At 46.6% G+C, this 12,772-nt stretch overlaps 1 protein-coding gene across 1 annotated transcript; it reads right to left on the reverse strand.

Moving 5' to 3' along the window:
- Nucleotides 1-3,964: 3,964 nt before the first annotated feature.
- LOC142490806 (odorant receptor 131-2-like) lies at nt 3,965-4,894 on the reverse strand. The gene has a single exon (XM_075593229.1). It carries the CDS (start codon nt 4,892-4,894, stop codon nt 3,965-3,967), a length of 930 nt encoding a protein of 309 aa, XP_075449344.1.
- Nucleotides 4,895-12,772: the final 7,878 nt, after the last annotated feature.

Here is a 12,772-nt window from a genome sequence, read left to right on the forward strand (position 1 = left end):
CTGCCTTTTGTCTCTAAAATCCTTGAACACCCTGTATTATCTCGCTTGTTCCATTTTCTCACCACCTATTCTCTCCTAGACACTCTACAATCTGGCTTCTGCACTGCTCACTCCACTGAAACAGCCCTCACAAAAATAACTAATGACCTCCATGCTGCCAAAGACAGAGGTCATTATACTCTGCTCATATTACTCGACCTCTCTGCAGCCTTTGATACTGTGGATCACCCTCTTCTCCTTCACATTCGCCATACTCTTGGTATCTGTAACAAAGTTCTATCCTGGATCTCCTCTTACCTCTCTCATTGTACTTTCAGTGTCTCTTTTGCCAACACCTCCTACTCCTCTATCGATCTCTCTGCGGGGGTACCCAGGGCTCTGTCCTCGGACCTCTTCTCTTTTCTCTGTGCACACTCTCTAGGTGACCTTACCACATCTCTTGGGTTCAAATATAACCTCTATGCAGATGACATACACATTTAATTTCCAACCCCTGACCTTACACTTGCTGTAAAGACCAGTTTCTGAATGTCTCTCTGCCATATCATCCTGGATGGGCCCCCACCTACTCAAACTTAACATCTCAAGAATGGAGCTTGTCATATTTCCTCCCAAACCTTGCCCTACAACCTCCTTCTGCATTACTCTTGGAAGCACTATCATACAGTATACCCAGTATCACAAGCATGCTGCCTAGCGTCATATTTGACTCCTCTCTTACATTCTCCTCTCATATTCAATATGTAACCAAATCTTGTTGTTTTTTCCTCCGTAATATTACAAAGATACGCCTTTTCCTCTGTTGCTCTACTGCTAAAACTCTGACACAGGCACTCAGTCTCTCCCGTCTCCACTACTGTAACTTCCTGCTGTCCAGCCTTCCTGCCTCCCACCTGTCTCCCTTACAATCTATCCTAAACGCTGCTGCCAAAATCACTCTACTCTTTCCTAAATCTGTCTCAGCGCCTCCCCTGCTGAAAATCCTCTCCTGCCTGCGTATCAAATCCCGTATCACACACTCAATTCTCCTCACTTTTAAAGCTTTACACTCTTCTTTCTATCCTTATATCTCAGCCCTAATTTCTGCCTATACACCATCATGACTCGTTCTGCTCAAGGATGTCTTCTCTCTACCCCCTTTGTATCTAATGCCCTCTCCCGCCTTAAACCTTTCTCACTGACTGCCAAACACCTCTGGAATGCCCTTCCCCTCAATATCCAACCAGCACCTCTCTATCCACCTTTAAGACATATCTTAAATCTCACCTCCTTAACGAAGCATTTGGGAAGGTCCGTGGCTGGTACTATATACTTCATACATCGACCTTGGCCCCTTGCAGACGCACTAAACAGAACACCTTCCTACTGTCTCTGTACGTTCTTCCTACTTACCAATTGTATTGTAAGCTCTTCGGAACAGGGACTCCTTTTTCTAATGTTACTTTTATGGTATGTTTGAAGCGCTTATTCCCATTATGTGTTATTTGTATTATTTGTTATTTGTATTTTTATGTAACATGTATTACTGCAGTGAAGCGCTATTTACATTAATGGTGCAATATAAATAAAGGCAAACTGTGACGGTTCTCGTCTCAAATCAGGAAGTGGACCCGCAGGGCTGAGGTAGGAATGCAGAATAACCGACCAGAGCCCAGCGACAGAGTTCTATAGGAGTATACATAGTCGGTAGGCAGACAGTCAGGGCTGGCGTCAGTGGTTCAGAGTCTAGGTGACAGGCAAATGGTCAGGGCAGGTGAAAGGCAGCGAGGTCGGGCTCACGGTCAGGGTCAGCAACAGGGATTCCAAATAGGCAAAAGGGTAATGTGTGACAGCGAAGATCAAATGGAGCTGCAGCAAACAGAACTTTGCTCGGCGTCTCCCACCAGGAACAGCAGCCTTATTTAGCAGGCTGCCAGTACACAAAATGGCCAGTTTGAGCAGAAAGGGCAGGCAGTCTGGAAAGCCTGAACTGGCAGCAAAACATGGCATGGATCGAGCAAAATCCTTACAAAGATATGTAGCAGGGTTCCCTCCCTTGCTTCCTCCCTTGCAGTGGTCCCGTTGTGTGGGAGGGTTTAGTGAGCTGTGTACGGCCATGTTGTGGTTATGGACTACATGTAAAGCAGCAGCCATCTTGAGGTTGGCGCTGCAAGAGGAGGAGATCCTGTCGTTCAGGATATCCTCCGCTGACTGGAGACGGCGTATCAGTCCAGACGGAGCAGGTGTAGGGAGATGCTGCCTCTGGACTAGGCCATACACGTTCCCATAGGCCCCAGTTATTTTCCACTACACTGGCAGGAGCGCCTCGCATCAAAAGGGCTACTGGGTGTGATGGTAGTGATCCCTTCAGCCGTTGTTTGAACCGGTACTGGTCCACCACTGCGGCCAAAATTATTTTCTTAGAGATCAGTTTCCAAAGGGATAATTGGAGCCTGCGTGGAAATGCAGATAATGCTTCTCCCTCCTTTTGGCGGAGAACCTTGATCTGAGCCAGGAGCCCATCCTCGTAACCTTGGCTGGTATAAGTTTGGGTTAAGAGTTCCACTAACTCGTGAGCGGTAACGTCACCATCTGTGTCTCGGTGCATCCGTACAAGTTGTGAGGCCGGAGATAGGAGGCATTCGGCCAGCCTCTGTCTCTAGATGGCCTCTGAGCAAGACCACTCGTCTATCACGCGGAGAGCGTGCTCCCTGCAAGCCTCGAACTCTTCTTCTCCTAAAGGCGTGGGTACTATCCCGGAGAAGGCATTGAGATTTCTGTAATTCTGCGACTGTGAAGACATAGTAGTTGCGGTAAGGTCATTCCCAGTGAGGAGCCGCCACTTGATAAGCGACCATCATTTCCAGCCCTTGGACTAGGGATGGATGACTGTGGGGGATTCCCGGCCCAGCTGAGGGCTGGATTCCCTCCTCAGGATGTGGGACAGGAGGAGGGAATCCAGGTCACTCCCACAGGGAAGGGCTGAGAGATCACAGGGGCTCCCCCCACCCTCCATAGGAAGTACACACACAGTGAGGAGGGGATAAAGTGCACATCTCAGGCACTGAGGGGGGGACACACTGAGGAATAGGCTCTAAGTCCCTTTTCCTGTGTCTCCCTCACATTGTCCATCCCCTGCTGCACAGAGATCTTCAGCCTGTGTTATTGGAGTTGCCTATGGTTAAGGTGGACACTGTGTAGCAGCTGATCAGGTCGTAAGGGGGAGGAAAGAGAGAGGAGCATCTGTCCAGGAAGCCCCGCGGTGTGTGACATCACATCCGCCCGGAAGTTCTGCATTTCGTGCGATACACCATCCACCCCTAACACGAGGGAACTCTTGGAAAGGAGCTCCGGTCACCGCTACTAAGGAGAATCAGTGCGATTTCCATCTGTATTGCCTGTTTCCTTCCATTGTCCTGTAAGTGGGGTTCCACTTTTACCCCTCTGGACCTCGGTGCTATTCCGTGTATCCTCCGGTTACCCAGCATTTTATGTTGTCATTAAATAGCTTTGTGTTAAGTTTATAGCCTTGCTAGTGTTGTTTTGTTTGTTTGTCATGTCTGTTGTGTGTTGTTAGTCTTGAATGCCATTTGTCAACATTGATTGGCATACTCCACCGTAATCTGTTTTGTTGTCTTTTTTTCACATATTGCACTGCTGTATGGTTAGAGCCGTTTGTTCACCCCTTCACTGCCTGTTCACTCAAGGACACTTTTGGGACTCTTCATTGAATGGTTTGGACTTTCATTTGATTGACATTTATTTAATGGACTTTTTAGGCGCCGGTAATTCTTTTTTTCCATGTTCTGCTGTCTGACTGTACTGTCAGTATTTGCCAGGCTGCCTGTTTTTCACTGATTTTTATTTAAGTATAGATTTATATTATTATTATTTTTTTTAGCGCTGTTTCACACCGTCTTTTTTCGCTAAAAGTCAAGGGTGTCACATACTCTTGAGCTTGTACACTGTAAGGTCGCTGGTGGGTCTATCCTAAAGTGATTGCTGAAGAGTGCCACTTTATTATATATTTGCGAAACACTTCGTCCCTAATCCCATAAATGAAAGGACTGAGAAACCGAGGCAGACACATGAATAGGAGGAAGTTGGTTATAGGAAAAAAAGCAAAATAATCTTTGAGGTATGTCTCCGTAAAATGAGAGGTGAAAGCGGTCATGCATAACAGGAACTGGAAAGCGTGGAGTATGACTGTTTTCCCAGCCTTAAAAGCAGATGATTTGTTTGAACTAAGCTTCCGTGCAATCAGCATGATCCTGATGTACGTGTACACGATTATCAGTCCCACCATGGTGAAGCTGAAGATGATGGAGATGTATCTCATGTTGTTTTGCATTGGGGTCTTTATCAACATTGGCCGGCCACAAATCCCACTGAGAGAGAAATACTTTGTCTCAACTGAGGAGCTCAGGGCAATGAAATCAGCAACACAAGGGCTGAATCCCACGGCCCATATGATTGCAATGGCAGCATGAGATCTCTGTGGGGTGCAAAGCTGTGCATGTCTTAGTGGGTAGCAAATGGCTACATAGCGTTCAAGGGCCATGACTGCCAGGTTATAGGGGGTGACCATAAAGGAAGTTAAGGATAGAATCACTAAGACAATGCATAATGGCACAGGGAGGTTTATCACGTATATGTTAAACACCACCAGAAAAAACCCCAGGACGAGATACAGTGTGTCATTAATGAGCATATAGACAAAAAGGACATAGCGAGTGTTCTCTCGAATATGAGCTGTGGTAAAGTAGACACTGAGTATAATTGTAAGGAAGTACAAGAAGATGCAGAAGCAGAGGACCAACAAGATTAGATAAGCCATCCTCAGACTCTCAATGTTCTTGTTGCTATCGACGGACACTTGGGTGATATTGCTGTGCAGAGCCGTAGAGTTCGCCATTTGCTGAATGACCGCGGCTGAGTTTTCTTGAGGTTTTCAAACTTATAACAAAAAAACAAACAAAAATAAGATTATGATCAGCGTAGAACCCGAAATCTATTCCAAAAGCGTGAACGTGTTGCAACATCTTATTTTGTTATTGCTCGGTTTTTCATTTTAAAAACAAAATCCATACTGTACTTGCAGTAAATAATTAAAAAGCAAAGACAGCTGAAAATAGTCTTCAATGAAAAGGACTAATCTGATTTGTACAGACAGTCACATTATAAAGGGCAATAAAATGTCCTTTTCTTGCCATTTTACGCTTTTTGGATAATGAGAAGAGCTGGACAGGAGATGTTTACCCCATATTCAATATGGTAAGAAGTTAACAACATGAATGGTGCATCAAAATTCCCCTGAGTGGAAGTTGATGCATCCTTAACTTTGCACCAACAATACCTCTCAGTAGCCCAGATACATGCACCTCTGTTAAAACTGAGTTTATATAGCACCGATAACATTTTATGATGGAATTAATCAAGATTGAAGTACTAATAAACCAGGAGCACGAAGTCATGATGTTTGAATGAACGTGACCATTAATAATGTGTTAATCACTGCATCTTGATCACTATTATAATATTTCTATCATAGCTTTTTGTAATATATATTATTACAGAACCCTACGGTAGAAATAACATGAACCCATTTGATGCCTGTGGTTACCAAGGTTAACCCCTACCGCATCCCCCAGAATGCCTAACCACCCACCCAGGTGCAACTACCCCAATCATTGATCCCCCTACTTCCCCTCAAATAAACCTACTGCCCCCCTATAGACTAATATCCAATAACCCTATTAGCCAAATGTGGCTAATAGTGCTCTTGGCCACTAAAAAAACGTCATAAAACACGTATTAAAAAAAGGCCATTAATTGTCACTGTGGCTACCTAGGCCATCTCAATGGGGATCTAGATAGCCACATTGGTAAGAAATGGTAACGTAATAAAAAATAGGATACATTATCGATATTAAAACACACTACCTACCCCCCTTCCAACCATTCTTGCAATCACTGAAACCTGGTTAAATGACAGTAACACCGCCCTGTACAAAATTATCCCACAAGACCATAAAGCCTATGCCAACAGCAGCCCATCAGGGTACAGAGGGGGCATACCCAGTGCCGTCTTAGTGCATGGGCACGCTGGGCAGTTGCCCAGGGGCCCCACGAGCATAGGAGCCCCATGCTAATCTATGCACAGACCAGAATTTAACACAAATTTTCAGATCACCCGCCTCAACATTTAAATCTCCCGCTAACTCGGTAGAAGGAGGAAAATTACGACTTGTAGCGGAGGGTTGGGATGTCTGCATTTGCGAGATAAATTTTGCCGTTTTTATTGCTTGCAATGTTACAGTATGTGAGTGGTTGTGTAGGCAGGGCCCAGTACACTGCTTTGCCCGGGGGCCTATAATGCTGTTAAGACGGCCCTGGGCATACCCAGGGTTTATAAAGAAAATATTAAATGTACTGTCACCAAAAGAAACACTTTTCTTTCTTTTGAGAATCTTATCATTAAAATTTAACTAGATAATTGTACAAACGTCTCTGACACTGTCATATTCTGACCTCTGGGACCTTTCAGTACATTTCTGATCGACATACAGAAAGTAGCCACAAAGCAAATCACTCCAACCAACAAAAATATCCTCTGGAGGTGAATTCCACTCTTACAGATGCAGCTGCTGTTATCCGATCATTTACCGAATTGGTTTTCGAGATTTCCCCGAATTTCTCACAAACTTTGCCACAGCAGACTAATGGCCCAACAGATTAACACAGCAGGGGTCCCATATCTAAATGGCTCAAGACTTGGCTCTTCGAAATCGCCTTTCCAAACCCTGATTGATTATTTGCTCCACCTTTGGAGTTTTCAATGGGTGCATCGGAGCAGGGTTTGCTCTGTGTATGCGATATTCAAAACAATGAGATAGAAACCTCAGTGGCTAATAAAGCACAATGCTTTACTAAGCACAAAGATAATCAAGAGGTTAACCACTCCCATCCCCACCCCCCTGGGTGGCCTATGCACCCATCCCGGGGCAACTACTTTGTTTATTATGTGATTTAAAAAATGTATTTCCTTTCAAATGTTTTTATTTAAAACAAAATTATCGCAAAAGCTCTATTACCCACATTTGGCTAATAGGGTTATTGCCAATTAGTCAAGTTGGGGGATGGGTAGTTTTTTTTGGGGGGGGGGTGAGGGCGGGGGGTAAGTGATGGGTGTAGTTGCCTGAGAGTGGTTGATTAGGCCACCCAGGCGTGGTTGTCGGGGCTTGGAAGAGCAGTGCTAGTAGAGAGAACCTCATCTCCTAAAACCTCTTGCTCCTACTCTAATTCCTATGCTCATACATATTTTCAACTCCTCCCTCTACTCTGGTACATTTCCCTCCTCTTTCATACATGCAGCAGTCATACCATTACTCAGAAACAGCAAGCTTGACCCTACCTGTCTCTCTACCTATCATACTGTCTCTCTCCTGCCTTTTGTCTCTAAAATCCTTGCACACCCTGTATTCTCTCGCTTGTTCCATTTTCTCACCACTGATTCTCTCCTAGACACTCTACAATCTGGCTTCCGCACTGCTCACTCCACTGAAACAGCCCTCACTTAAATAACTAATGACCTCCATGCTTCCAAAGACAGAGTTCATTATACTCTGCACATATTACTCGACTTCTCTGCAGCCTTTGATACTGTGGATCACCCTCTTCTCCTTCACATTCGCCATACACTTGGTATCCGTAACAAAGTTCTATCCTGGATCTCCTCTTACCTCTCTCATTGTACTTTCAGTGACTCTTTTGCCAACACCTCCTACTCCTCTATCGATCTCTCTGCGGGGGTACCCAGGGCTCTGTCCTCGGACCTCTTCTCTTTTCTCTGTGCACACTCTTTAGGTGACCTTACCACATCTCTTGGGTTCAAATATAACCTCTATGCAGATGGCATACACATTTAATTTTCAACCCCTGACCTTACACTTGCTGTAAAGACCAGTTTCTGAATGTCTCTCTGCCATATCATCCTCGATGGGCCCCCGCCTACTCAAACTTAACTTCTCAAGAATGGAGCTTGTCATATTTCCTCCCAAACCTTGTCCTACAACCTCCTTCTGCATTACTCTTGGAAGCACTATCATACAGTATACCCAGTATCACAAGCATGCTGCCTAGCGTCATATTTGACTCCTCTATTACATTCTCCTCTCATATTCAATATGTAACCAAATCTTGTTGCTTTTTTCCTCCGTAATATTACAAAGGTACACCTTTTCCTCTGTTGCTCCACTGCTAAAACTCTGACACAGGCACTCAGTCTCTCCCGTCTCCACTACTGTAACTTCCTGCTGTCCAGCCTTCTTGCCTCCCACCTGTCTCCCTTACAATCTATCCTAAACGCTGCTGCCAAAATCACTCTACTCTTTCCTAAATCTGTCTCAGCGCCTCCCCTGCTGAAAATCCTCTCCTGCCTGCCTATCAAATCCCGTATCACACACTCAATTCTCCTCAATTTTAAAGCATTACACTCTTCTTTCTATCCTTATATCTCAGCCCTAATTTCTGCCTATACACCATCATGACTCGTTCTGCTCAAGGATGTCTTCTCTCTACCCCCTTTGTATCTAATGCCCTCTCCCGCCTTAAACCTTTCTCACTGACTGCCACAAACATCTGGAATGCCCATTCCCTCAATAACCAATATCTTAAATCTCACCTCCTTAACGAAGCATTTGGGAAGGTCCGTGGCTGGTACTATATACTTCATACATCGACCTTGGCCCCTTGCAGACGCACTTACCAGAACACCTTCCTACTGTCTCTGTACATTCTTCCAGTTACCAATTGGATTGTAAGCTCTTCGGAACAGGGACTCCTTTTTCTAATGTTAATTTTACAGTATGTTTGAAGCGCTTATTCCCATTATGTGTTATTTGTATTATTTGTTATTTATATTTTTATGTAACATGTATTACTGCAGTGAAGCGCTATTTACATTAATGGTGCAATATAAATAAAGGCAAACTGTGACGGTTCTCGTCTCAAATCAGGAAGTGGACCCGCAGGGCTGAGGTAGGAATGCAGAATAACCGACCAGAGCCCAGCGACAGAGTCCTAAAGGAGTATACGTAGTCGGTAGGCAGACAGTCAGGGCTGGCGTCAGTGGTTCAGAGTCCAGGCGACAGGCAAATGGTCAGGGCAGGTGGAAGGCAGCGAGGTTGGGGTCACGGTCAGGGTCAGCAACAGGGATTCCAAATAGGCAAAAGGGTAATGCGTGACAGCGAAGATCAAACGGAGCTGCAGCAAACAGAATTTTGCTCGGCGTCTCCCACCAGGAACAGCAGCCTTATATAGCAGGCTGCCAGTACACAAAATGGAAGGTTTGAGCAGAAAGGGCAGGCAGTCTGGAAATCCTGAACTGGCAGTAAAACACGGCATGGATCGAGCAAAATCCTTACAAAGATATGTACAGTAGCAGGGTACCCTCCCTTGCTTCCTCCTTGGCAGTGCTCCCGTCGTGTGGAAGGGTTTAGTGAGCTGTGTCGGCCATGTTGTGGTTGGTGCAGTCACATACATATGGACTACATGTAAAGCAGCGGCCATCTTGAGGTTGGCGCTGCAAGAGGAGGAGAAACTGTCATTCAGGATATCCTCCGCTGACTGGAGATGGCGTGTCAGTCCAGACGGAGCAGGCGTAGGGAGAGGTAGCCTCTGGACTAGGCCATACACGTTCCCATAGGCCCCAGTTAGTTTCCGCTACACTGGCTGGAGCGCCTCACATCAAAAGGGCTACTGGGTGTGATGGTAGTGATCCCATCAGCCGTTGTTTGAACCGGTACTGATCCACCACTGCGGCCAAAATTATTTTCTTAGAGATCAGTGTCCAAAGGGACAGTTGGAGCCTGCGTGGAAATGCAGATAATGCTTCTCCCTCCTTTTGGCGGAAAACCTTAATCTGAGCCAGGAGCCCATCCTCGTCGCCTTTGCTGGTATAAGATTGGGTTAAGAGTTCCACTAACTCGTGAGCGGTAACGTCACCATCTGTGTCTCAGTGTATCCGTGCAAGTTGCGAGGCCGGGGATAGGAGGCATTCGGCCAGCCTCTGTCTCTAGACGGCCTCTGAGCAAGAAAACTCATCTAGAACGCGGAGAGCGTGTTCCCTCCAAGCCTCAAACTCTTCTTCTCCTAAAGGCATGGGTACTATCCCGGAGAAGGCCTTGAGATTTCTGTAATTCTGCGACTGTGAAGACATATTAAGGGCCTACAGTAGTTGCGGTAAGGTCAATCCCAGTGCGGAGCCGCCACTTGATAAGCGACCATCATTTCCAGCCCTTGGACTAGGGATGGGTGACTGTGGGGGACTCCCGGCCCAGCTGAGGGCCCCAAGTGCGGCACTTGGGGTGAAGGTTACACGGGGTACAGGTACGTCTACCCTGTTGGGGGTACTGGAGATTGGTGCAGGAGTCGGCCATCCCCCGAGGAGATGGGGGACGTTGCGGCTTGAGAGGGGGCCTCTGAGGAGAGTCATGAGATGAACATTTTCCAGATCTCTACTAACTAAGGATATATGAGCGGGTAGCCTTCGGGCGGGGCCTCTGGTGTATGGAGAGCCTGTGGAGCATCTCCCTGGCATATTTCTTGACCCGACGTTAGTAATATCGTGCTCTACTGATATGTGGTATGAAATTCGCGCCTTCTAATCCATGCTTTGCTTAGACCGAGAAAGTCATTTTAGGTGGTCCCTGATCCCTGTTTGGAACATGAGAGCGGGGACATTCCCCACTGCAACCGTGGCTGGGTGGTTCTTTGACCTTAAAGGCCCAGGCATGGACCTCCTGTCTTGAGGGCACCAGCATGGTGGAGAATTAGATTGACTTAATTTGGACTGAATAGGGCACCCCAGGTCTGAGCTCTCAGCAGCGCCTCCAATTGTAGCACAATTTTCCCCACCCCCTGGGAGATATGGCGGCTACTGTGTGTTATGGTGCGTTACCTGTGGCTCACAGGAGGGCTGAGCCTCCACTGCTTGGAGCCTGGGATGTGTCTGATTCGTCTGGTGACATTGCCTCCACCTGTACGGGATCCTACTATGTGGGATAACCCCGTTACAGGACCTCATGAAATAAAACACACACTGCTAAGAGTAACAGTTTTGCTGTATGCAATAGAACAAACACAATGTACAATTCTACCAACTAGGCCACGCTCGACCGTACCCTCAGCACCTTCCCACATCATGTCCACACCTGGGTAGATAGATAGTCCCCCAAAGTCCTGAGGGGCCCTTGGGCACCCAACCACCCTGGTGTCCATGAATAAAACCAGAGCAAAATCGCTCAAAATTCTGGTGCTATAAAGTAATCACCAGTCTCTTGAAGAACAGAGGAACAGTTCTGTTGTATATGGTATAAATTTCGCTCTCAATGAGAGTCAGTTACTCACGGCTTGGTGATTAGGCTGGTCAGTAGAGAAAGTCATGCTGTTTTGGATCCTGTGGGTCCGTTGATCAACCGCTCCGCGTGTCCTGACTGGATGCAAACTTCGAATGGCTTGTCACTTGTTGCACAAATGATGTCGAATGCAGGGTCTCAGTACCCCCCACGCCGTGTATCACTCCATTGTTAGCGGTCTCTGCAGTTCAGCATCTCCGCCTGCAGAGAGTCTTGATGGGATTCCCAGCCTCTCCTTACTGATAGCCTGACGTCACCTCTTGCCGGGTAGATAATAATGCGCTAGTATGGCAGCCTGCATTCACAAACAGCATGTAGATGATCTTCTGTTCTTCGTGCTGCCTGGTGTGTGGAAACCAGCATGCAACAACTCCCATCCAGGAAAAACCGGGGCACAGCATCAATCGTTGGATAAGTAATTCAAAAGGTTTATTCATATTAAAAACATGGACAAAAACAAAGTACTGATACAGTCACTCTAACGCGTTTCACACGCAGGGTGCTTTATCAAAGAGTAACAGGTGCCTTCTGTATAACTTTCTTATAGCACCTCCCTGAAGCCTCCTTCAGACTTCGTCCAATCACACAAATAATTGTGATCTCTTCCAGGTGGTAGTATGTAAATGAAGAGATCACAATTATTTGTGTGATTGGAAGAAGTCTGAAGGAGACTTCAGGGAGGTGCTATAAAAACATTATTCAGAAGTCACCTGTTACTCTTTGATAAAGCACCCTGCGTGTGAAACGCGTTAGAGTGACTGTATTAGTACTTTGTTTTTGTCCATGTTATTAATATGAATAAACCCTTTTGAATGACTTATCCCACAATTGATGCTGTGCCCCGGTTTTTTCCTGGATGGGAGTTGTTGCACCCTGGTGTCCACAAGTAGCAATTCCCACCCGTGTGTCCGCCTCAGAGTTGGGTAGTGTCCGGAAGGAGTGTCCCACCGTAACAGTCTCTCTCTCCTAAAGGTTGGTCTGGTGCCAGACCCCAAGCGCCAGTCCACAGCCGCATCCTGGCTGTATACCTGAACTGACGGTGCAAAGCGGGGCAATGTCCCTGTCTAAGGGGCAAGTCCCTATCGCAACCACAACCTATGTGGCAGGCGGGGCCTAGCTTGGGCTTAACTGGGGTCTCTGGCTCAGTGCAGGGGCCACTGACACCTTGCACATACACACCCTACCCCTCTGATGTCCCATCTCCGACTGACGAGGTCCAAGCACGCAAATTGTATCTATATCTGTGGAGCAGGGAATCTGAGAGCCCCTTTGGCTTATCTGGGGCACCTGCATACTTGCCCCTATTCCTTATGGGGCTTGTAGTCCCATCGGAGCCCTGTTTCTCTAAGGGTCGCCTCTTGCGCATGCGCGATCTC

Source organism: Ascaphus truei, chromosome 3 (assembly GCF_040206685.1).
Source record: "Ascaphus truei isolate aAscTru1 chromosome 3, aAscTru1.hap1, whole genome shotgun sequence".
In the NCBI taxonomy this organism is placed as follows: Eukaryota; Metazoa; Chordata; class Amphibia; order Anura; family Ascaphidae; genus Ascaphus; species Ascaphus truei.